At 54.9% G+C, this 25,234-nt stretch overlaps 1 protein-coding gene across 8 annotated transcripts in view; it reads right to left on the bottom strand.

Moving 5' to 3' along the window:
- The window catches only part of LOC105484705 (kinesin family member 21B), a 54,992-nt gene that overhangs the window by 11,763 nt on the left and 17,995 nt on the right, over positions 1–25,234 (bottom strand). For 4 of the 8 annotated variants that reach the window (XR_011612592.1, XR_011612587.1, XM_071077816.1 and 1 more), the window contains exons 5-28: positions 25,017–25,151; positions 24,475–24,642; positions 24,049–24,164; positions 23,295–23,490; positions 21,873–22,062; positions 20,435–20,498; positions 20,103–20,321; positions 19,591–19,672; positions 19,060–19,177; positions 18,095–18,286; positions 15,873–16,072; positions 12,029–12,136; positions 11,411–11,479; positions 10,662–10,894; positions 10,321–10,468; positions 9,884–10,078; positions 9,688–9,789; positions 8,484–8,649; positions 8,210–8,261; positions 8,014–8,071; positions 6,411–6,616; positions 6,259–6,333; positions 3,671–3,784; positions 1,868–1,906 (exon numbers count right to left, since the gene is read on the bottom strand). Coding sequence is in view for 4 of the 8 variants with exons in the window: in XM_071077816.1 (XP_070933917.1) it covers positions 1,868–1,906; positions 3,671–3,784; positions 6,259–6,333; positions 6,411–6,616; positions 8,014–8,071; positions 8,210–8,261; positions 8,484–8,649; positions 9,688–9,789; positions 9,884–10,078; positions 10,321–10,468; positions 10,662–10,894; positions 11,411–11,479; positions 12,029–12,136; positions 15,873–16,072; positions 18,095–18,286; positions 19,060–19,177; positions 19,591–19,672; positions 20,103–20,321; positions 20,435–20,498; positions 21,873–22,062; positions 23,295–23,490; positions 24,049–24,164; positions 24,475–24,642; positions 25,017–25,151 (3,245 nt within the window). In the remaining 4 variants the exon portion in view is untranslated. The remainder of the gene's footprint in view (positions 1–1,867; positions 1,907–3,670; positions 3,785–6,258; positions 6,334–6,410; positions 6,617–8,013; positions 8,072–8,209; positions 8,262–8,483; positions 8,650–9,687; positions 9,790–9,883; positions 10,079–10,320; positions 10,469–10,661; positions 10,895–11,410; positions 11,480–12,028; positions 12,137–15,872; positions 16,073–18,094; positions 18,287–19,059; positions 19,178–19,590; positions 19,673–20,102; positions 20,322–20,434; positions 20,499–21,872; positions 22,063–23,294; positions 23,491–24,048; positions 24,165–24,474; positions 24,643–25,016; positions 25,152–25,234) is intronic. The other 4 variants (XR_011612593.1, XR_011612589.1, XM_071077817.1 and 1 more) reach the window with 1 other exon arrangement.

Consider the following 25,234-nt stretch of genomic DNA (forward strand, 5'->3'; position numbering starts at 1 on the left):
TGGGACGGGGACAGGGCGGGGAGGGGATGAGGACCTCATAACAGAGACTTTAAGGACTTCAGCCAAATTCCACCAAGGTCTGAGAGCCAAGAATGGGCTACAGAGTGGAGATGGCCTGTCTTAATCAGCAATCTGTCAGTTGCCATCCTGAGCACTTCTGGGCAAGCAAACCCTGTGCTAGGCACAGCTAGAAGGTGCAGGAGGTGGGGGCTCTGTCCACAGAGAGTTGCCGTCTGACAACGTCTGACCCAGATCCTGAGACGTGAATGCACCTGGGTCCAGTTGGGCAGGGCACAGGCCCGGGGGCTGGAACTGGGCCCTACAGCTTCCACCAGAAGCTGCACGCTGCTTCAGTTAACCAAGTGTGAGGGAGGGGTGCTGAGAGGGAGGGGTGCTCAGGCCGCCACTCCCATGCACCCTGATCCCAGTAAACCCTTCTGCCAGTGACTGCCTCTGGGGCTGGCATCTTCCGAGCAGAGAGCCATGTGCACACATACACACCCCTTCCGGACCAACGGGGCCAAACCTGTGACTGGCATTTACAAAGGGCCAAATCCCTTAGGGGCCGGCTTGGCTTTGGGGTAGGAGGTTTGGGGCTCTCTGGAATGGGGCTGTATGAACCCGGAATGACACCTCCTCGCTCCCACGATGCTGGGGCAGCGAGAACGAGGCCGGCCCAAGTGAGTGTGAGGATTTTGACATATCCAGCTTCCTGAGGTTCTAAGGATGATTTATTTTCTCAGTGAGCGTCTTCTGGGATGAGACCCTGGCTGAGTTATGTCTGAAAATATATCCTAGCTTTGTTTCTTTTCCCAAGAGAACGCTGCTCCTGACAGTGACTCTGTGGCCAAGGGTCTACTGAAATGATCAAGGTTTTGCCTGTGGTGCTTCTGGCACAGCTCCCCCCAGACTCTGCCAGGCCCACCCTTGAAGATGGTGGTCCGATATGTCCAGCTGCCAGCCGGGTGCCACACATGCACAAATAGCCCCCAAGCTGCCCCAGCGCTCCGCTTCTGACAATGGTTTGGCTTCGCTGCATGGCCATAGAACTATGTCAAAGGGATCACGCTCCCCCCGATGACAGCCTGGCCAGCTGGCTAACATCTTGTGGTGGCAAAGCCTCATGACCCGCAGTAAACCAGACGTCGACACCCAGGGCTGGAGGCTCAAGGAGCTGAGACAGCCTGCCAGGAGAGCCCAGGAAGCTCTCAGCCCATGAGGGGCCCTTGGCTGCCAAGGGCTTGGGCCCCCAGGGCCTGAGTCTTACTCCTCATTGTGGGGTGTGGTGCTGGGTTGGCAGGGAGAGCCAGCCTCCAGCCATTCCACAGGCTAAGGGAAGGAGAGGTACCTGCACATGTATGTGCCAAGAAGTGTAGGCAAGGGGTGCTGCCCCCATGGTGCCCCTCCCAGAGCCAGCGTCTGAAGGGCTCAACCCCAGCACAAGCTGAGGGAATCAGAGGACCCAGAGCACACCACCGGCACCCCCAAAAGGAGCAGCCCTCAGCACTTCCCCTGCCTTCCAGTTGTGGAGAACTCAGCCCCAGCCCAGCATCCCTTAGGCCTCCATGCTGCGCCCCTCCCTGCCCAGGTGAGGAGGGAGAAGAGAACAGGGCCTGCGACAAGCAACTGTGCACCCTCCCCAAGCCCCCAGCTCTGGCCGGCACAGTCCAAGGCCTTGTGGCCACCCTGAGAGGGAGGAACCATGAGGGCGGGAACAAGTCTGGAGAGGGGGCAGCAGGGAGGGTAGTGGAGGGGCCGCATGCGGAGGACACGGGTGTCAGGCAGGAGGGATGCAGCGAGAGAGAGAGAGAAGAGGGTGCCGAGAGTGAGAGCGGGGAACCAAACACGAGAGACATTCTGTGTGTACCTCAGGACCTCCGACAAAGAGGAGTCGCTGTCATCAGACCTGGGGAGGGCAGAAAATTAGCTGGATTAGGGGGTGAGAGGAGACACACACAGAGGGACGCAGAGGCGGCAGCAGCATGTGGGGTGGTCAGAGGGCAGGTTATTCTCTTCCAGGGGAGCAGAGACAGGCAGAGGAATGAGGGCCTCAGGAGAACAGGGGAGGAGGTGGGTGGGCTGGTCTGGGAGCTGGGACTCTCCCCCAGGAGTGGGCCGCCAGGGTCTCTCGGCTTGTAGGGGAGGAGCAAAGACAGGGCCACAGGGAGACATGGGAGCACCAGCCCCACCCGTGGGGAGACGTTTCCGGGGCTGTTTGCTGGTTCCAAGCTCTCTGGCTGCCCCATCACACAAGCTGAGGGCACCTGCCCCACCCCAGCAATGCTTGTACCTGCCCAAGGCTGAAGGAAGCCATGCCTGATCCTACCCCTCCCTGGGAGCTGGCTTCTTCCAGCAATTCCTCAGGTGCTCACTTATTTACAAAGCCCACTATCCCCAGGGGGCCCCCTGGGACAGTGCCTAGAAGCTGGCTCTGCACCATGCACAGGCTCTAAGACCGGGACCACTGGACAAGACCAAGGCCTCCAGAAGACCACCAGGCTGGGATGGGCAGAGACCTGCCCCAATCCTTCCAAAAAGGGGACCTACTGATTGTGACAACATGGAGATGGGCTAGAAGTGATCCATGGCTCTCCGCATAGCAGTCTGGGCCAAGATAGGTTTGGGGAAGGAGGTGTCTGGGGTGCCAGGTCTGCAGGGCTCTGACTCCTGGGCTCAGCATTCATCCAGTAGTATTTTGACCCAGGAAGGGGCATTTCTGTGGGGAGGTGGGTAGGGTGGACATCAGGTACTAGATACAAGGACAAGTATTTTCTAGCATGAGACTCCCCTGAAGGACACAGCAGTGTCGTCCCTGGGGCAGGGAAGCATTCAGGAAGCTAAGAGAGGAGCCCTCTTGAGGGCTGCAGAGAGCAAAACAGGACCAGGGTGGGCCCAGCAATGCTGGGGAGCCCAGAGCAGCACATGGAGGATAGGGTCCTTCCCGTTCCTGAGGCACAGCAGGCAGGGGCTGGAAGTCCCAGGCTCTGAGTGCAATTCGGCCACTTTCTAGGTGAACATCCCTGGCTCCCTCTCTGAGTTTCATTTCCTCTTATGTGAAACAGGGAAGACAGTTCTCGTGGTTGTTTTACTGCCTAATGAAATCACATATATGAAAGCAGGTTGTAAAGCACAGGGAGAAAGCCTTCTGAATGCAGGGGAGGCTGTTAACATAAACCACACCGTTAGTCATTACAGTCTTGCATCAGGAGCTGTGCATATAGGTGGACCTGAACCTGCCTAAGGAAGGCAATTTGGGGGTCTGGTCTCTTTCTGCTGGGAGAATACACAGAGTGGAGTGGCTGAAGCTGAAGGAAGGGGCTTCAAGCAGACCCAAAGCAGCAGCAGAGGTGGATTAAAGGGCAGCTCTGGAGAGCCCTCGGGCACCTGCCCCATGCGACCAGCCCGCCTGACTGCCCGGCCCCAATTCCTGTGGCCTCCTTCTTGCCCTCTCCTGAGGGCCTGGCATGCTCAGGGGAGAAGAAGGGCCCATGGTCAGTACAGGAAGGAGAGAAATGCCAGGAGAGGGCATCAGGGCGTCAGCTCTTGGTGGGGCTGGAACTTCAGGCTGGGGTTGGCTTGGCCGCCTGAGCCCTCCTCCAGCAAGGATCGTCCACAGGCTCCCCATTGCCACCTCGGTGCCCTCCCCGCCTTGCTCCTCAGCCCTGCTTACTTGTCCAGCGCTGACCCCTGGCTCTGATTACTGGTGAGACGAGAGAAGACATTTCGGTCATTGCGGGGCCGAGTGGGAGGGGATGATGGGGGTGTGAATCCCACATCTGTGGACCTGGTGAGTCGGGACAGAGGGCAGCCTGTTAGTGACCACCCCTGCCCACAGGCCCCCACTTGGTGCTGGGCTTCCACCTTCTGCCTTGGCTGTGAGGCCCGCAGGGCAGGGCCTGCTGTGCAGTATTCTCAGAGCTTAACACCCAATTAAACTCCTGGATGCTGTCTTTAAACATCAGTCCTCATCATTCGCAGATTCCATATTTGGGAATTCACCTATTTATTAAAATGTATTTGTGGTCAGGTGCGGTGGCTCATGCCTGTAATCCCAGTAAATTGAAAGGCCGAGGTGGGAGGATTGCTTGAACTTAGGAGTTTGAGACCACCCTGGGCAACATGGAGAGACCTCAACTCTACAAAAAGTAAAAATATTAGACGGGCATGGTGGTGCCTGCCTGTAGTTCCAGCTACTTGAGAGGCTAAGGCAGGAGGATCGCCTGAGCCTGGGAGGTGGAGACTGCAGTGAACCCTGATCGTGCCACTGTACTCCAGCCTGGGTGATAGAGTAAGACCCTATCTCTAAAAAGAAAAAAATCCTCCTGCCTCCCACCAAGGCAGGTGGCAAGAGGCCATCTTGAGCCCCTGCTTTCCCACTATTTAGCTGTGTGCCACCAAACCTCTTAATTAAGTGCATGGACGAGAAAACCCTGAAAGTCGTCCTTCGATCTACAGAAGCTCTGTGGGCCTGGCCCACATGTGGGTGACCAGCTGGGTCCCTCCCTGCCATTCTGCATTGATCTCTTTTTCCTTTGAATTTCCTTCCTTCCTTCCTTCCTTCCTTCCTTCCTTCCTTCCTTCCTTCCTTCCTTCCTTCCTCCCTCCCTTCTTTCCTTCCTCCCTCCCTCCTTTCCTCCCCACCTTTCTTCCTTCCTTCCTCCCTCCCTCCTTCCCTCCCCCTTCTTCCTTCCTTCCTTCCTCCCTCCTTCCCTCTCCCCTTCTTCCTTCCTTCCTCCCTCCCTCCTCCCTCCCCCCTTCTTCCTTCCTTCCTTCTTCCCTCCCCCCTTCTTCCTTCCTTCCTCCCTCCCTCCTCCCTCCCCCCTTCTTCCTTCCTTCCTTCTTCCCTCCCCCCTTCTTCCTTCCTTCCTCCCTCCCTCCTCCCTCCCCCCTTCTTCCTTCCTTCCTTCTTCCCTCCCCCCTTCTTCCTTCCTTCCTCCCTCCCTCCTTTCCTCCCCCCTTCTTCCTTCCTTCCTTCCTCCCTCCTTCCCTCCCCCTTCTTCCTTCCTTCCTCCCTCCTTCCCTCCCCTTCTTCCTTCCTTCCTCCCTCCCTCCTTCCCTCCCCCTTCTTCCTTCCTTCCTTTTCTTCCTCCTTCCCTCCCCCCTTCTTCCTTCCTTCCTTCCTCCCTTCCTCCCTCCCTCCCCCCTTCTTCCTTCCTTCCTTCCTCCCTTCCTCCCTCCCTCCTTTCCTCCCCTCCTTTCTTCCTTCCTTCCTCCCTTCTTTTCTTCTTTCCTTCCTTTTCTTTTTTCTGAGATGGAGTCTCGCACTGTCACCCAGGCTGGAGTGCAATGGCGTGATCTCAGCCCACTGCAACCTCTGCCTCCCAGGTTCATGCAATTCTCCTGCCTCAGCCTCCCAAGTAAGTGGGATTACAGGTGCATGCTGCCACACCCAGCCAATTTTTTTGTATTTTAGTAGAGACTGGGTTTCACCGTGTTGCCCAGGCTGGTCTTGAACTCCTGAGCTCAGGAAATCCACCCGCCTCAGCCTCCCAAAGTGCTAGGATTACTGGCGTAAGCCACGGCATCTGGCCTTTCCTTTGAATTTCTAATCTCCTCTCACACGATAAGGCCTTAAAAAGACCTGAAAGCTCCCCAGAACCCATGGTCACGAAAAGGGGCTGAAGCACCTCACTGCAATGACTAATCCCAGCCACTATAAAGCCACTTGTATTGGATGCACATCAGCAAACAGTTTCCAGCACCTGGCTCAGCTATTCACTTTAAAGTGCATTATAGAGATTACATTTCTTTTTCTTTTTCTTTTCTTTTCTTTTTTTTTTTTTTGTAGACAGAGTCTCGCTCTGTCACCCAGGCAGCAGTGCAGTGGCATGATCTCAGCTCACTGCAACCTCTGCCTCCCAGGATCAAACCATTCTCATGCCTCGGCCTCCCGAGTAGCTGGGATTACAGGCATGCACCACTATGTGGTGGCTGGCTAATTTTTATATTTTTAGTAGAGATGATGTTTCACCATATTGGCCAGGCTGGTCTCAAACTCCTGGGCTCAAGTGATCTGGCCATCTCCGCCTCCCAAAGTGCTGGGATTACAGGTGTGAGCCATCACGCCTGGCCCATTTCTTGAGTCCACACCTGACAGGGTGGGGAAGGGACCATTGGGTGAAGCTGAATGGCTCAGTCAAGCTGGCCCAGGTTATACTGTGCACAAGATGATCAACAGAGCAGAACATCACAGCCACTCATGAACCCAAGGACTAGACTGGTGGTGACTCTGGAGCAGATTCTAGAACACGATCTCACCTAATGGACTGCCCTCGGTCATAGGACTTCCTTCTCGTCAGCGGGGACGTCTCTGCAGCTCGAGACTGCCTGGGGCTGGAACAGAAGAGTCCAGTGAGGCCCAGACCCATCTCCATCCCTGCCCCAACCCACATTCCTGTTCCCGTCCTTACAAAGTGCTGCCCCGGGTAGGCAGGCTAACGGTGCGCGAGACCCTGTCCCGGTAATAGGGGTCTCGGACAGATAAGCCCACTCCATCCTCTTTGATCTCAACAAGGGAGGCCAGGGACTTGGTGATGTTCTTGGTGGAGATATCCAGTGGGGGACCCAGGCACTCGGCCGACACAGCTTTCATTTGGGCAGACAGCTTGGGTTCACTCTGGGAAAGGAAGAACAGGGTGGATCAACTTGCCCAAATGGCATGGCACATAAAGGGGAGCCAGGGGAAATTCTATGTTTTTTTTTTTTTTTTTTGAGACAGTGGTGCAAACCTGGCTCACGGCAGCCTCAACTTCCTAGGCTCATGTGATCCCCCTACCGCAGCCTCCTTGAGCAGCTGAGACTACAGGCACGGACACCATACCCAGATAATTTTTACGTTTTTTTTTCTGTAGAGATAGGGTCTCGCCATGTTGTCCAGGCTGGTCTTGAACTCCTGGGCTCACAAAATCCTCTTGCCTCAGACTCCCAAAGTGCTGGGATTACAGGCATGAGCCACTACACCTAGCCCTCCTGGAAATTCTAACAAGAGAAATGATGGGGCCGGGCGCGGTGGCTCAAGCCTGTAATCCCAGCACTTTGGGAGGCCGAGGCGGGTGGATCACGAGGTCAGGAGATCGAGACCATCCTGGCTAACATGGTGAAACCCCGTCTCTACTAAAAATACAAAAAACTAGCCGGGCGTGGTGGCGGGCGCCTGTAGTCCCAGCTACTCGGAGGCTGAGGCAGGAGAATGGCGTGAACCTGGGAGGCGGAGCTTGCAGTGAGCCGAGATCGCGCCACTGCACTCCAGCCTGGGTGACACAGCGCAAGACTCCGTCTCAAAAAAAAAAAAAAAAAAAAAAGAGAAATGATGCTGTCTTGGCCTAAGGTAGAAGACCTGATGGAAGGACCCAGACAGACATCACCTGTGTTCCACAGCTACACTCTCAGGGTTTCTGGAGAATCCAGAGCAACTGAAATGGTTTCACTGCCCTTAGTTGGACTATGTAAACACAGAATGCCCAGCCTGACTTCTTTGCAGGTCACCAGCTAATCAGTTTACCTCAAAACTATGCATAATTTGCTATTCCCAGTCTGAAGCTTTTTCCCTCCTTGTCTCCTTAAAAAACCCTGCATCTTGCTTCAGTCTAATGAAACGGATCCCTCGCTATTAAGTAAATTTCCTTATTACTGACTCTCATATGGTGGAATTGACTGTGTGCATGTAAGATAACCAGACATGTAGAGGTAGGTTTTGACTCAGTGCATGAGGTAGAATCATGGGTGAGGGAAAGGGGATATTTTTGAAAAGCGGAGCCCCTAGTTATGGTGCTGTTGCTAGCAGGGTGGCAGCAGAGGCTAGCGGTCACTCTTCCACCTTCCACCCACCTCAGAAGGCATGGGCTGTAACAGGTTACCTATCTGGACAACCCCCAATTCCAGGCTAAATTTTCTTGGCACCTCCCTCCCAACTGGGGACAATATTGTATTATGGCTGAGGGACAGTAAGCAGGGAACAGGCTGTGGGGAGGCTGGCCCTGCTGCACCCACTGCCTGACTTCCAGCGGGGCTCACCTTGAACTTGAAATCATCATGGCTGGTGGACCCTTTCATGGTGAATGACTGGGAGAAGCTGAAGAAGAAGCAGAGAGAGTTCAGGATCCTGAGGAGCCCCCAAATTCAGGCTCAGCCCTGGGACCTATGGCAACTCCTCCCACCAGCCCCAGGTACATGCTGAGAGCCAGCCTCTCACTCCAGCTTGCAAACTCACCTCCCCTCAGAGAACTCTGAGATCTCCTCATCGGTGCTGGCATAGCCGTTCTCTGTGGGAGGGCAGGAGGGAGGGAAAGGGGTTGAGAAGCCTCATCCAAGTGTCGGGGGAGGGATGATGGTCTCCCTCCTATATCTCACCCACTGGAATCAGAACAGGGCTCCTGGTGGGGGTTAGGGGTGGTTCTGGGGGAAGTGAGGGCCTCCTGGGGGTCCAAGTTCGAGAGCACTGGAGTGCCAAGGAGCTGGCAGCTTCCACCCGCCCCTACCCGTACCCTGCTGCACATTGTAGATGAGGGCCTGCAGCTCGGGGTGAGCCTCGGCCTTCTCACGCAGGGCGTCCAGGAGCAGATGGTTCTGGGAGGAGCCTGCCATATCTGTCTGCCTCAGTCGGCCCTCCAGCAGCCGGATCTGGGCTTCCTTTTGTGCCACTTGCAGTCCCTGGGGGCAGGGAACAAAGCCTGGAGTTACCCCTCCTGACCTGGGGTTGGGGGTCCCCCATATCACACAACCTGCATCCCTCAAGACACCTTAGAGGGCTCCCTTCCAGCTCCCAACATCACCCTTGTACCTAGCACAGACCTGAGAGCGCCGCCAGCCCCCTTAGCTCCCACATACACACATTAAGTGACGGTCACCTTAGGACACACCCTATTATGGGCCAGGTTACGTCCTCCCAAAACTCATATTCATCTACAGCCAAGGAGAGAGGCCCCAGAAGAAACCAGCCCTGCCAACACCTGGACCTTGGACTTCCCACCCTCCAGAACTGGGAGAAAATAAATCTCTTGTTTGAGGCTCCCAGACTGGTACTTCATTATGGCAGCCCTAGCAAACTCATAAAGTCCCCAGACACAAAGCAGAGCTGAAAGGAGCTCAGTGGGGCCCAGGGCAGGGGTCAGTCAGCAGAGTCTCCTGTCTGCTTCCAGAGTTACACAGATTCACACCATGTAGGGTCTGTCCCCAGAGACCACAGGCCCCAGGAAAGAAGGAGGCGCACATCCTCTGGTTAGCTCTCTGTCAAGGAGAGAGGAGAGGAGCCCAAGAAACGTCAAGGGACACCTGATGTTCTGGTGTAAACCCGCCTGGGTGGAATGTGGTCTGTCTGTCGTTCCCCTACGCCCACATACACACACTTCTCCCTCCACCTCCAACAGACTCAAGCCCAGCACTGCTTTGGATAGGCTTGGGCCAGACACCCAGGGTCAACTTTAACAGAGGCCCTGCTGTGTGCCAGGTGCCAGGCCACATCCCTTACACACAGCATCTCGTTAAAGTCACACAGCAAGCTATAAGCTTGGTACGGTCATCCTCTCAGCTTTATGGCTGTGGCATGGGAGGTGCAGAGGTTAGGTGGCTTATCCTAGCCTGTGAGTGACGCAGGTGAGGAGGAGCCAGTCCCCTGGGCTTCACACTAGGGTATATCACAGAGGCATCTGTGCCCATAGAGACCCCTGCCCAGGTACGCTCCCAGCTTACCTTGTCAATGGATGCCTTGAGGAAGTTGTCTAGCAGGAGGCGGGCTTCAGCCAGGGAGCAGGAGCTGATGACCACGGATGTGTCTGTGGAGTCCAGCTCCTCCTAGGACCGGGAGGCAGAGAGCCCCGTCGCCTGGGGCTGCCCCTGCCACCCACTTCTCCCGCCTCTGCCCCACCAGGCCCAGCCTTGCAGATACCTTGGTCTCTTCTAGCTGCACGATGGTGGCCTGGCAGTCAGTGATGCTATCATTGATGTAGTCAATGTTGGCTGCCAGCACCTCGATCTCCTCGGCCAGCTCCTGTAGCCCCTTCTCTTCCTCGGGGCTCTCAGCCTGCAGCCGCTCCCGCTTCTTCCGCAGTGCCTCCTGCAGGAGGAACAGCTCCTCCCTTTTCTGGGGTCGGAGGGGAGGGTGGTGATTGTGATGAAGGAGAGGCCTCAGGTAGCTGCCCAGCCCTGCCCATAGCTCCCACCATAGGCTGGCCTGTGAGGTCCCCCCAGCACCTCGGGATTCCAGAGCAGGCCCAAGGAGTAGAGGGAGGTGGGGCGGGGAAAGTTTGAAGAGCCAGAGAAGTTGGAGGTGACAGAGGATAGGCAGAGGGGTGGGATGGGAGAGAAGGGGGAGGCAGGGTTCACCTTGATGAGTCGCTCCATGTCAGCCTCCAGGTTGACAATGGTCATTCTCTGCATGACGATGTCGATGATCCGTCGCTCCAGGGACTGCCACTTGAGCCTTGCTGCCTTACTGAAGCTCTGGCTGGCCCCCTTCTTCTGGAACTTCTTTCTAGGAGACATAGGCAAAGGGGATTGGATGGGACTCCTTTTAACCTCTACAGCTCCACTGAACCCCCTACCTGGAGCTGACAGCCACGGGGACCCAGAGCACTCCCAAGAGCTTCCCTCTTCCTCACCCTGGTCCTGCCCCATATTCCCACCCCCTCTGCCCGCCAGGCCAGAGGACTGCCAGTCCACCTTACCGGGCAGGCCGGGTGCCATTGACAGTGGGCGCAGGGTGGTCCCCCAAGAAGTGGTTGATTTTGCGGTTCCACTGGCGCACGATGCTGGAGACGGAGCGGGCCCCTGATTCAGCCTCAGATGAGGTAGTGCTGGCCGACACCTCGGCCCCAGAGTCCAGCATGGGTGGCTTTAGTCCTGCACGCCCTGCCACCCGCTCAGACATGGGCTTGGCCAGGCGCCTCAGTGCAGAAACCTGGGGCAGCAGGGAGAAAAGAGGGAGCCGGTGAGCTGGGTGGCCTGGAGCCACACAGAAGGGCCCAGGTTGGGGTGCCAGGCAGCAGGAACACAGAGGCTGCTCTGTGCTGGACTGGGCTTGGGCTGCAAAAGGGCCAAGGGATCTCTGTTTGATGTGACATGAACACAAAAGAGGCTGTCACCTTCTTTTTTTTTTAAGGCACAGCTCAGGCATCTGGGAATAGGCCTACAGTCTGCCCTGCAGCCTGAGCTCTTGTTGAGAAAGGCCCTTCTAATAGGTTGGACACAATTTGGACACCAACTACACTTGCTGAATGGAAGTAGGGAGAGCCAGGGCCATAAGCAGGGCTTGCTTCCCCTCCCTGCCAGCTCTGGCAGAACTGGGAAATGCTTCCTTTACTCCACCACGAGGAAGTTGGAGGTCCAAAAGAGAAGGCAAGCAACGCACGCATGCACACTTGCACACACACGTGCAGCAGGGCCAAGGCCTCGTCAGCCCCTCCAGTGAGCTCACCTCCTGGGTCTTCCTCCTCAGGACCATCTCCTGCTGCCGCTTCTGGGACTCCAGAGCTCGGATCTGAAACTGTGGGAGACAGAAGAGGGCTGGGCTCCACACTCAGACACCTCAGCCCTCTCTGTGCACAGGCTGGCTAGCTCTGTAGTTGAAAGCCTGGGCTTCAGGGTGATTCTCATGCAGCCAAACTCTTGATAAAGTGGGACCCAGAGTTGAGCTCCCCTCCCCAGAGGTTGCAGTGAAGTCTGCTTTCTCCACAAGGGCAATTTCCTTAGCCTCTTCTTCCCTCCAGTGAGGAGGAATCCTGGAGCAGAGGGCTCAGCCCTACTGGGGCTTCTCTGCAGGGCCTGAAGCTGCACATTTCCGGCTTGTTGGTCACCTTGAGCAAGTTCTTTCCCCTCTCCAGGGCTCAAGTCCCTCCTCTTAACTAAATATGGGGGCTGGACCAGAAGCCACAGGGTCTCATCTTTCTCTGACAGGCTGCACTGTCCTCCAAGCACGACCACTACCACTTAGGACAGTGGAGATTAAGGCCTGCTTGGTCAAGAGGGGCAGCCAGGTGCACCAGGAGGCTGGCTAGGGCCAAAGGCTCCTTGGAGGCTCAAGGGCCCCCCTCACCTCCTGTCGCCGCTGCTCCTTCTTGAGCTGTGCGATCTCCCGGTTCCTCTTGGTCTCCACTAGCCGCCGCCGCTGCTGCTCCTCACGCATCTGCTTCATCAGGGCCACCTGGGATGGGCAGAGGTGATGGTGGTGAGACAGGACTGGGAGGCAGGTGGCCCACACTCTCCAGGGAGGGGCCAGCTCTGAGGGCATGGAGCAGGGACAGTGGCAAGCCAGGCAACCCTGGCTTAGGGCCTCAGGGTCTGAAGTGAGGGGTTCTACCTCCCACTCCTCCATAGGAGCTGAAGCCATCTGGGCAACCTGCCAAAAGGAGTGGCCTCACAGCCAGCCCAGCAGTGCAGGTGCCCCACTCTGCAGGGCCCAACTGTGGCCCTCGCTGCTTGGAATGCCACAGCCCCTGGTGGCCCTCACCCACAGCCACTGTCCTGTGGCCATTCCAGAAACAGTCTGGGTTGCTGGAGGCAGCTAATCCTCTTCCCTACTGAAGGCTGAGCTGCAGACAGGGCTGAGGTGAAGGTCAGGGCCCTCATGGCCAGGCTCATGGTGACAGCAATAAAAACCACCATTATTTACTGAGATCCGGCTATATGCCAGGCACCCTCCTCATGACAATCATGAGAGAGACGTTATCGTTCCTGTTTTATAAACAAGGAAATGAGCCTCAGAGAGACAAAAGGACTTAAAGTCATAAAACTAGTAATAGATGGCCTATTCCGAAAACAAATCATTGCCTTCCAGTCGGCTTTTCCTGCAGCCCCAGGGATGGCTCCATGGTAAGTCAGCAAAGCTAGGGACCAAGCACAGAGAACCTGGACCCCAGAGTTGTTGGAAATGTAGCCAAAGGCACAGAGAGCACCATTAGTGTGGCCGGACGCAACTCTATGTGCTGGGAGGCCACTGACCTGGGGCCCTGTGGCATCTGCCTCCCTATTCCTGGTGCCCAGAACATACAAGTGTAATGTACACAGGGCTTTGGACACCTTCCAAGTGACAGGGGCATGAGAAACACATGACAGTTGATCCTTCCTCTGCCACTGAAGCCTTGGACATCACCAGGAATGTCATCAATCTGCCCTGCCCTCAGAACAGTCAAGAAAGGAAACAGGCCGAGCGCGGTGGCTCACACCTGTAATCCCAGCACTAGCACTTTGGAGGCTAAGGTGGAAGGAATGCTTGATTCTAGGAGTTCAAGATCAGTCTGGGCAACATAGTGAGACTCTGTCTCCACCAAAAATAATACAAAAACTAGCCTGGTATGGCGGTGTGTGCCCATAGTCCCAGCTACTCAGGAGGCTGAGGTAGGAGGATTGCTTAAGCCCAGGAGGTTGAGGCTGCAATGAGCTGTGTTAGCGCCACTGCACTCCAGCCCAGGCAACAGAGCAAGACTCTGCCTTTAAAACAAAACAAAACAAAAGAGAGAGAAAGAAGAAGGAAATGGCATGAGGGAGTGGGTTAATGGCCAGCAGGGTCAGCTTCTCTCTGGGAGGGTGGGAGGACAGGCAGGCTCTGTTGGGGTGAATCTGCAGAGAATAGGAGGGATTGCTTGCTGTTGGGGCTGTGGGGTCCAGAATGAGTGTTCTCCCAAAGGACTAGAAGAACAAGTCAGACCCTTGGCTAAAAGTGGACCTGAAAACTCCAGCATCCCAGGAGCTGTGTGCAAACCCAAGGTGTCAGGTATCTTCTGGGGTCAGGAGCTTAAGGATTCCTGGGGAGGTGCTATGTCTTCCTGGTCAAAGACCCATCCAGCTGACTTTGCATGTGTGGCCAAACTCCATGGTGGCTACCACAGAGGCAAAGGTCTCAGAACAGGTGAGCACATTCCAGGCACACGACAAGCAGGAACAGGCCATGGTACCCGAGACTAGCATCACTCCACAGGTTTAAGGATAAGGCATTGTGGCCTCTCCCTGGGAGATGCTGTGGCTGCAAGCTCCACCCCAGTTCCATTCTGTGAATCGCTGGGGCCCTGTAGCTGAACAGCCATGGGAGGATTCTGGGGCACTGGCTCTCACAGTGTCTGGTTTGAATCCTTGGCTGCTGCACCCTCTGTCCCTCCAACAGAAAGCCTGGGCCCCTCCTGGGATGACCCAAGGGTGTTCCTCTCAGGTTCTAGCTCTGGGTTCATAAGAGCACGGTCAATGTGGACAGAGCTGGGCACGTGGCTGAAGGAGCTCAGCAATCCAGAGACTGAAACACAGGTCTACACATGAGCCTTCTGTCAGATGCATCTTGGCGTTATATTATTTGCCCGGCTTCAGAGCCATATAAGCATCTTCCCTCATGAGGCTCTCCAGGGCCTCTGCAGCTGAGACGTGAGCTGGCCAGGACAGGATGGGGTATCCTGCAGAGGCACCAGCCGGGAACCCTCAGGGAGACAAAGTAGGGACGCACATAAGCGCACCGCGGAAGTGCTCCAGAAGCTACTGCAGAATGTGCAGGCCCCTGGTGGGAGCAGGCCTCTGCTCCACCGCAGAGATAATGAAGGCCCACCAGTCCCTCCCTCTAAACCATCAGCAGGTGCTTGGGGCCCTTGGGTGATCTGGGTACTTGAGTCCACACTTGAGTCTCAACACACCACAGGGTGAACACACTGAAGGAGATGGTGCAAACGGGGGCTCCTTGGGGCTAGCCCAGGCCATGCAGGTATGAGCACAGCAAGGCAGGGACTTCTCCACTCTGGTCGGGCTGATGAAGCCTCCGGACCTGCAGCCCAGGCTTGGGGACAGAGCCTGCCCAGGTGAGGTGGTTGGGCCTCAATGACAGCTATGGGTCCACCTCTTCTCAGAGTCTACATCAGCCACCACTGCATTGCCTCTCTCCTCTGCATACTGAGTCGGCCGGGAGGGTGTAGCTACCGATGACTCCTAGATGCCCCATCAGCCTCAAGCACTGGGGAGCTCCCCTTCCCTACATCTCTGTCCCCAAGGCCAGCCCTTCACAGCTTGCTGGGGCTGCCACCCGTGCCCAGGGCTTAGCCCAGGGCTGTGGGGATCTGGGCTCCACTGAGGGCTGAGGGTCAGAGCAGGCAGGAATGTAGGGCTTGGAAGGCACAGAGGGAGGGAGGACTGAAATGGAGCATGGATCTGCTGAGCCCCAGGCGGGAGCCAGAACACACCAGACACTGGAAACACAAGCCTGAGCCCCGAAGTCAGAAGAGCAGGGGCAGACCCCAGGTTCCAGAGACTAGAGCACTCTGAGTGGTGGCAAAGTAGAAAAGGGAGGCGTTGTGCCACCCGGAACACACAGTAGCTTGGGAGCCAGAGAACTGAGTTCAAATCCCAGTGCTACCTCTTGGAAGCTGGAATTAACTTCTCTGAGCCTCACTTTCTCATATATAAAAGAATAATAATAGACTTCTTTCATGAGGTTCTTCTAAGGACTGAATGTGATCATGCACGTGAGATGACTAGTTTGGAGCCTGGTCATAGTAAATGTTCAAATGATGACAACTGTTACTATCATCATTCAGAGCCAGGTTGCACCAAATGAGAGGCCTCCTGTGCGCTTTGTGCAGACCCGAAGCAAGTGTGCTGTGGCCTCCCCAACAGAAGGCAGCACCGAGTGGGGTCCCCTGAAATCCTCACCTGCCCTGAACACGACCCTGTGCACCCCAGCATCCCTGCACACTAGCCCCACTACTGGGGCAGGTTGTTTCGCCTTGGATGATGCACTTAGCTAAGAGGACCGTGTCAAGGGTCAAGACAGGGTCAAACTAGGTAATGCTGTGTATGGAGAAGAGAATCCACACTTGACGGCAATTATTATTTTTACCATGGTGAGTGGATTCTAAGAAGATGTCACATGCACTCCAGGTCCCACTCCTCACACCCTCCACCCCTACCTTGGCCTTCTTCATCTCAGCCACCTCGGCCTGTAGCTTCTTCAGCTCCCTCTCATAGCGCGACTGGTTCTTGAGCAGCCGGGCGTGCTCCTTCTGGGCGGCCTGCAGCTTCTGCAGGTCCCGGTTCATCTCCCGCAGCCTCTTCTCATAGTCTGCCTTGATCTTGTTGGCCTTCTCCTCCGTGTAGCACTCCATGGTGCCTGAGAGCAACAAGAAGCAGCTGTTGGTGCTGAGTCCCTAAGGGCTCCCACTAAATATAGGGTCATCAAGGGGGAACACAGGAAGCCTCTGTTCCAGTCCCACTGTATGACCTCGGGCAACTCACACCCCTCTCTGAGCCTGTTGCATCATTTGAATGAGGGGGTCAGACTAGTCGATGCCCACGGCCCCTTCCTGCTCTGACATCCTACTGAAATGGGCAAGGGTGTTTTCGTCTTGGATCTCTGAAGCCCTGGTCCCCAGCTTCCCATGAGGGTCCTGTAGCTCACTCATGCTGGCTAGGTTCTGACCCATGATCCAGTGTTGGAGGAAAGAGCTGGGGCCCGTGGGAAGGGGAAGAGTTAGCAAGAGAAGACAGAATGGTGTGGGCCAGGGCAGAAGGAATAAGCTGATTCTCCACTCTTGGCCTCTCCTACCAGAACTACCAACAGACATCTCCAACTTAACAGGTACAAAACCCAACTCCTCATTCCTACCCCTCTCCCATCTCAGTACACAGCATCATGCTCCTTCCAGAAGCTCACACCCTGAGGCATCCTTGGCTCCCCTCTCCCTCACATCCACCTCCCAGCAATCAAAGTCTTCTGCTGGCTCAACCTGCAAAATATATCCAGAATCTGACTTCTCACTACCTCCTAAGCCACCTCTCCTGGGATCTTTAGTAGAACAGTTTCCTAAGTGGTCTCCAGTTTCCACTTTCACTCCCCCATGCAGCAGCCAGAGTAGTCTTTTAAAAATGCTTTTAAATTTGGTATCATGTAGCTCTCTTGAAACGCCACACATCCCGTCTCCTCAGAGTATAAGGCAACCTCTTCTTTATAATGACATTTCTTCTCCAACCTGTCCCCTCTCACTGTGCTCTAGCCATCCTGGTCCCCTCATCATTCTACCAAAATGTCAGGCACATGGCAGCCTTATGGCCTTGGCATCTCCTGTTCCCTCTGCCTGGGACGCTCTTCCCCTGGTTGGTGCTGCTCTAGCACTATCACCTCCTTCGAGTCTTTGCTCAGTAAAGTCTTCACGACCATCCTTTAAAAAACTCCAATTCGGCCAGGTGGAGTGGCTCACGCCTGTAATCCCAGCACTTTGGGAGGCTGACACAGGCAGATCACAAGGTCAGGAGTTCAAGACCAGCCAGGTCAATATAGTGAAACCCTGTTTCCACTAAAAATACAAAAATTAGCTGGGCATGGTGGTGGGTGCCTGTAGTCCCAGCTACTTGGGAGGCTGAGGCAGGAGAATCGTTTGAACCCGGGAGGCAGAGGTTGCAGTGAGCCAAGATCACGCCACTGCACTCCAGCCTGGGTGACAGAACGAGATTCTGTCTCAAAACAAAAAACAAAAAACAAAACAAAACTCCAACTCACTCTTCAGCAGTTCCTGTTCCCCTTCCTGGCTATACTTATGACCATCTGACACACTACAGATTCTGTTCTTTCTTTTATGTCTGTCTTTCCCCCACTAGAATGTACGCTGCACGAGAGCAGGGATTTTGCCCACTCCAATATCTCTAGCACTAAGACAATGTCTGCTCTATAAGACATATTCAACATGTGTTTGCTGAATAAGCACATCAATGAACGAATAAATAAAAAATGGAATGAATGGGCTGAAGAGTAGCATAATGAAGATAGAATGCAAGAACGTTTACAAACAGGTCGAAAGGAAAAGACTCAAGGAACTGACTGCAGGAGGAAAGGCTGGGAATGTCATGTTCGTGTGCCTGGGTATATAAAGAATTCTAATACGTGACATGATAGCAAACAACGATAACAACAATAACAACAACAACAACAACAACAAATCAATTTAGAATGTTTCATAGGAACTAGGGTTAGACGTAAGAACCTTTAACCGTGGGTCAAAGGGCCAAGGTCAAAGGTTGGGAAGTCCCTTGCCTAGAAGGCCAGGATAACCCCAACACGCCAGCTGCTTTTGACAGAGGAGGGGCTCAAGGGAAAGGGAGGGTCCGGATGGGGTGGGGGGTGTGGCGCTGGCCTCACTGAGGTTCTGCAGCACGCGGTCGCGCTCCAGCTGTGTGTCTCGGATCTTGTTCTGCAGCAGAATCAGCTTTTCCTCATACTGGTGCTTGAGCGTCTGCAGCCGCCGCTGGCTGTTCTCCAGTTCGTCGATCAGCTTCTGCTTGATTTCGATCTCACAAGTCAGGTCGGCCAGGTCCGCCTGGAAGTTCACCTCTATGGGGGCACAGAGAGGCTCAGCCCAGCGTTAGGGTGAGGGGCAAAATGGGGAGCAGATGTGCCAGTCTTGGGGAGCTGGGACCTTCTTTTGGTCAGCCACGACCAATCAGTGACCAGAGAGCAAAAGGATAAATCCCAATGCAGGTAGAATGCGACCAGAAAGAGCGACACATTTAAAGAGCGGTTCCAGAAAGGCAAGGTGGCACTCAGGAGCTGGCAGGGGCATCTACACGTCCTTCCCAGCCCAGCCATTCCTGAGGCCAGCATCCACCTGTTCCAGATGACGTGGGACCAGCTTTGGTGGAGGAGGGTGAGATGGCTGACAGCACCTTACAGGGCTAGGGCCAGGGCTGGCAGCAGGCAGGGCTGAAAGGGCAGGCAACTCCATTTAGAGGAGAGGGCTTTGGCACCAGTCAGGCCTACGTTCACGTTTGCTCTGCATGGACCACACTGGGAAAGGTCACTAAACCCATATGAGCTTGTTCCTCTGTGGTAATATAGGGAAGCTCACAACACCTATGCATACAGTTGCAGTGAAGACTGAAAGAACCCAGCCGCTTAAAGGGTTAAGGTAAGTACAGTGCCTGGCACCTAATGAACGACCAGGAAGTATTCGCTGTCATTCCCATCATGATGCTGTTGTCACTGGGTTCATGTCTGGGATTGCTGGGGCCTGGACACCATAATCTTTGAGCAGGGCCCAACCCCACGCTTGGGCACTGGCAGCCAGGCACTGCATCCTCCACAGCCCACAGCCCAGGCCCACGCACCCTTCTCCTCGGGGTCTGAGTCTGAGTCCACCAGGCTCTCTTCACTGCCCGAGTCCTCGTCTTCATCCTCTCGCCCTTCTTCCTCCTCACAGCCACTCTCGTCTCGCTCTTCCTCCTCCTGGGCACCAGGCACCATTGGGGTGGGCCTGGCCTCAGAGAGGGGAGCCCAGAAGCAGAGGTGCGTCCCGACACAATGCCTCAGGTGTGTCAGGAGGGTGGGGATTGGGGCAGGCCACAGCTGAGCCCCCCAGCCCACCCCCTACTCCTGGAAGAGCGCCGCCTCCCCCAGCGTCCCCGCAGAACCCCTCTGGGAGGGCCTCCCCACCTGCATCATCCATTTGGGATGAGGTGGGGGCCTAGGGGATGGAGATCACCATGGTAACCAGTCAGAGATATAAGGAAATACAAGGATCAACTGGATGCAGACCCAACCGCCTCCCTCACTCTATACAAGGATGCGATGGGGCCCCCCACCCCCAGCAGGGACACGGGGCACGCATGTGGTGAGGTGGGACAGGCCGTGCTCCTCACCTCCTCGGCCTCGTTCTCATCCGTCTCCTCACTGTTCTCCTGTTGGAGTTTTGCCCTCTTTTTGAAGGCTTCCTTCTCGGGGCTGCTCAGGGAGGACAGGGAGGCTGGATTAGGAAGGCCGCCCCTGCCTTGAGCACACGGGCAGGGTGGCGGCAGCGGCAGCGGCAGGACAGGAGGCCTCTCACCAGAGGGCGGGGAAAGCGCTGGCTCCTACTCTGCAGAGAGCCCCGCTGCTCTTCCCTAGGGCCACCCAGAGCTGACCTTGGCTCAGCTCAGTCCTTCCTCTCCTTGGGGGAAAGCATATGGCGGGAGAAAGTGGGGGAGGGAGGCTGCCCAAAAGGCTGAGCAAATCTGCGCCACGAATTCCCAAGCAATACTGAGGCAGCCCCTGGGGCTGGGGACGTGGAGGTTCCCTCCTAAACAGCTGGTGGGCAGCAGTCCTCCTGGGGGACGGGCAGGGTCCACTGGGGCGATCTGAGGGCTCTCGTGGGCGGGGACGACACTCCACTCACCTCTTCCTGCGCTGCCTGACCTCCTTCTTCTTTAGCCGCTCCAGGTCCTGCTTGGCCCTACGGATCACCTCCGAGGCATCCTCCATGGAGCTGGCCGGGCTGCTCCCGAAGGCCGGGGCGGCTGGAGAGGCACCCAGGGAGTAGGGGCTCCTAGCCGAGGCCCGTGAGAGGCTGCGGCGCAGGGACTCGTTCATGGCTTCACTCTCCAGGAGCTTCGTCCTGCACGGGAAGAGCGAGTGGGCGGGGCCGAGTGAGCTGCCACCCACTTGGCGTCACCTGGCCGAGGTCCCCCATCCGGTGCACACCTGCCGGGGCGGGGCTCACTCACTCACCGCAGCTCTTCGATCTCCCGGATGTAGTTCTGGATCAGCGCGCCAATGGCCTCATTGCCATCACCTGGAATGGGAAGGTGGGAAGGAGAGTGCGATGAAGAAGATAAATAGGCCGGTGCGGTGGCTCAGGCTTATAATCCCAACACTTTGGGAGGCCAAGGCGGGCGGATCACCTGAGGCCAGGAGTTTTAGACCAGCCTGACCAACATGGAGAAACCCCGTCTCTACTAAAAATACAAAATTAGCTGAGCATGGTGGCACATGCTTCTAAGCCCAGCTACTCGGGACGCTGAGGCAGGAGAATCACTTGAACCTGGGAGGTGGACATTGCGGTGAGCCAAGATCACACCATTGCACTCCAGCCTGGGCAACAAGAGCAAAACTCCGTCTCAGAAAAAAAAAAAAAAAAAAAAAAAAAAAAAAAAAAAAAAAAAAAAAAAAAAAAGGGTCTTCACCGCTGATACTACGGCTCTTTTATTTGTGCCTCGAATAGGGTAGCTCATATGGGCCTTTTCCAAAAAGAAATCTATAGAAAAAAATACTTTGCACAGAGGTATACAAGCACTGTTGGCCTAAATCCCCATCACTAGAAGGCTATTGTAATAAATTTATTCATCATTGCTACATATGGGACACCATGGCAGAAGATTAAGAGAATTAGGTTTTTTAAAATTTTTATTTTTTGGTTAGAGCCAAGGTCTTGCTCTGTCGCCCAGGCTAGAGTCACAGCTGATTGCAGCCTCAACCTCCTGGGCTCAGTCAATTCTTCCGTCTCAGCCTCCCAAGTAACATGAACTACAGGCATGTGCCACCACATCTGGCTAATTTTTGTATTTTTTGTAGAGACTAGGTGTCCCTATGTTGCCCAGGCTGGTCTCAAACTCCTGGGCTGAAGAGATTTTCCCTGCCTTGGCCTCCCAAAGTCCTGGGATTACAGGCGTGAACCAGAAGTAGGTTTAATATGGAAAGATTTATAAAACATAATGCTAAATGAAAAAGGGAAGTCTTAGAGCAATATATATAATCTCATACATAGAAAAAGTAGTCTATATCATACACACATTTAAGAATGTATATGAATACACATTCATACTTGAAACAAATACTGTCAAAGGCGTGGGAAAATACACACCAAGCTGCTCACAGAGGTTCCTTCTGAGAAGTAGAGAGGGCTTGGGGTGGAGGGTTCAGGGACAGGTGATTTTAATCTTTCGCTTCATATAGTGATGTATTGTTTGCATGTTGAACAAGAAGGATGTGTTCATGTATTGCTTGTGCCATACAAAAATGTTTTAAAATCAAGTGAAAAAAATGCATAAATGAGTTGAACTGTGAATTGACTGGCTGGCTTAGTCTACCTGATACTCTGGGGTGGGTGTGGAGAGAGGGGTTCCTAGCCTGTTGGTGCTCTGACATAACCTGGCACGGCCCAACTCACCAGCCTTGGCTAGCAGCAGGTTGGCCTCCTGGCTCATGAGCTGGGTGACGCGGTTATTGATGGCGTCGATGGCCTCCTGCATGGCTTTCACCCGCAGCCGCAGGGCCGCATTCTCCTTCTGTAGCATGGCATTCTCCCGGAACAGGTCGCTATAGCCCTCAGCGCCATCCTCTCCTATCACTCGCTTGCCCTGGGCGCAGGGGCAAAGGGGAGCAGTCAGGCGGCACAGCTCACAGGTGGGGGAAGGGGTTGATGGTGCCCCTCCCTCTGCCAGTGCCCTGGCCTTCCCCTGTATATGGCGGCATCACCAGTCTTCCCTGCCCCAGGTTTCCTAAAACACAGCTACTGGTCCCCAACACGCAAAAGCCTTATGCAGTTCTCCTTGACAATAAAAAGTCCAAATTTTGTAACCAGCCACTCAAGGCCTCTCACAATCTTACTTGACCTAACTTTCCACAGTGTATTTTCATATCTCCATAAACTCTAGTCCAAGGGTCAAAACCCTCTCTGCCAGGCAGTTGGCATAAATGAGTCAGGCTGGTTGTAAGACAATAGGGAGTGGTAGAGACTGGAGCTAAGAGAGTCCCAGACTTAGTCTAAAAGGGGCAGTCCCTATGCCTCTCCAGTCAACTTAGTACCATAAGTTGTTAGATCTTTAAAATTTATAGCAAAACTGAAACTCCCTGACTTTCAGAAAGGTTGACAACTAAGCTGTATTCTTTTAAAACAAGTGCAAGCCAAACCAAAACTCATCTATGTGCCAGATTCAGGCCATGGGCTACCAACTGGTGACTTCTGTCTCAGTCACATAGAATTAGACATTTCCCCCAAAGGACCCATTTTTTCCCACTCTGTTCCTTTGTGCATGGCTTGTTCTTTACCTAGCATGGCTGCCCCATCTCATTTTGCTGTTACCTCATTCATTCTTCAAAATCCATATAAAAGACCCCTTTTTCCATGGGTCCTCTCTGACCATCCAAGCAAGTAAGGCCAACTCTCTCCTCTGCCCCTCTGCAGCACACTGGATACTCCTGTGGGCCCCTCTATCAGTGATTCTGTGCCAGTCTAGCAGTCTTATCTGTTCCAACACAACACATTCGGCAGACATGAAAACACCCTGGAGAGTGTCTGCCCTTTGCATAAGATCTATGCAACAAAAGCCGGGAGCCCTTCTTTCTTGGACTTAGTATTCTAAAATCTTGAGGGCTCAGACTGTGCTTGATTCACCTGGGTGAGTCCCTAACAGTGAGCATCATGCCTGGCACACAACTGATGCTCAACAGTCATGTCCAAAGTGGATGGTGGGTGATAGGGAGGTGGGAGGGATGCTGAGGAAGTTAGGATGAGGCTGCAGGGCAGAGGGTGCCTATGGAGCACCAGCTCCAAGCAGGGGTGCTGGGCAATGCTCAGAAGCATGCTCACCGCCTTATACTCCATCAGCTCCATCTGCAGCCGAGCAATCTCAGCCCGCAGTGCGCTGATTTGCTGGCTGGTCTTGTCCTGGTTCACTACCACCTTGTTCTTGATGTTGCGGGCTCGATTGGCATATTTGAGTGTGTTGAGGGTCTCCATGAAGTCTCGGTCTGAGGGGCTCACACAGGCGATCATGATGGTCTGGCTGGGGGTGCAGAAAGGCTGGTGTGAGGATGAGGGACACGGCCAGCCCCTAGAAGCACTGCCTCAGGGCAGAGGTCCTGCTCCCATCCCTTTCCTCTACTACCTTAATGCCCAAAGCATGTGGGCACTCAGGACAGAACCTGGGATGTGGGGATCTGGACCATCTAGCCAGGAGTTTTCACTGCAACAGCAGATAACCATAGTAAAGGCGGCTACCAAGGCTGGGGAGGTGGTGATGCATAATTGCCAGAGTCCTTTGCTTGGTGATGAGGATGAGTCACAGCCCTGAATTTTCTAGCATTTCTCATCTATCATCTTGCCTGGGTCATATGACTTCCCCGAGAATGTCTCTCCCTGTTTTACTGATAAGGAAACTGAGTCTGACCATAGCTGCCTAAAGGTCATAAAGCACCTCATGGTTCCTACCTCCTAAACCTGCAGCCTAGGATGGGAAGGCCTTCTCCTCCTGGGGCAGGCTTGCGCCATACCCACATGGCACTATTTTCCAGGAACCTCCCTGCCTCCCCTGTCCCTTCCCTGGGTGTTGGTCACCAGATACCTGTTGCCCCCCAGCGAATCCTGGAGGAGCCGAGTGAGCTTGGAGTCCCTGTAGGGGACGTGCACCACCTTCTTGCTCTGGTCCCCTAAGGCGCTGATCACATTGCCCAAGGCCAGCTGTGGGAGACAGACCCTGGCACTCAAGAGTCACTCAAGGAGAGAAGGGTAGGGAGGGACAAGAAAATCCCCAAACCATCTGTACCTGCCTCTCTGGCCCCAGCAGCCCTTTTGCTCCCTGGGTGGGTTTATAGGCAGATGGATAAACTGGTGAAACGGGGAAGTTGGGGGCAGGGCTGAGGCCTGAGAGTGAAGGGCTAACTGGCAAGATGTCCAAGGAGGACTCAGCAGGTGTGGGACTGCAGGGCCTTGGAGGGGTCTGAGACTGAGCTGTGCGAGTGCTGGGGCTGATGACCCGCCAGGTGCCTACCAGGCCACAATTGATGGAGATGCCCTCCTTGGCCCGCTCGCCAGTAGCCCCTGTCCGCTTCAGCCGCTCTGAGCCGGCCAGGTCCACAAAGTGAAACTTAGCGGTGAGTGTCTCATACTCATTCGAGGGAGGTGTACCATCAGGAAGCCCGGTCACCGCCTCATTCACCTGCAACAGAAGTCAGCTCTGACTCACCCAGCCCTCGCCTACCTCACTGGCTCCCCTGCTCACAGTACTGCCGTCCAGGAGAGGCAGGGCGGACGGCAAAGTACCTTGCCCTTCGCACATGCAGAGCATCTGACAACATGTAGAGTACTTGCTCAAGCCTGATTTCCATTTAATCCTCACAACACCATGATTGAGAGATCATTAACCGATTTTACAAATCGGGCAACTGAGGCTCAAGAAAAATATGAAAATCAACAAATGGCAGAGGCCAGCCTCAATCTGGTTTGCTGTCTCTGAATCTGTGGCTCCTCATCTTGCCCTTCCTGGGATACCCTTGTAGCAAGCTGGCTCCTGGGCCCCTGCAGGCTCCTCACCAGGTCGGGCTGAGTGCACATGCGCATCTGGCACAGGTGGATGGTAAAGATGGCATGGGAGCGTGAGCTCTGCACGTTCATCTGGGTGCTGGCTGTGGTGCGGGACAGGGCCCCCTGCTTCAGGCACTGGATCAGCTGGAAACAGAAGCAGAAGTGAGGGCTTGGGATTACCGTGGTGCCAGTCCCTGCCCTTTCAGGATGCCCTGGGCCTGCTCCAG

The sequence above is a fragment of the Macaca nemestrina genome, chromosome 1 (assembly GCF_043159975.1).
Source record: "Macaca nemestrina isolate mMacNem1 chromosome 1, mMacNem.hap1, whole genome shotgun sequence".
NCBI lineage: Eukaryota > Metazoa > Chordata > Mammalia > Primates > Cercopithecidae > Macaca > Macaca nemestrina.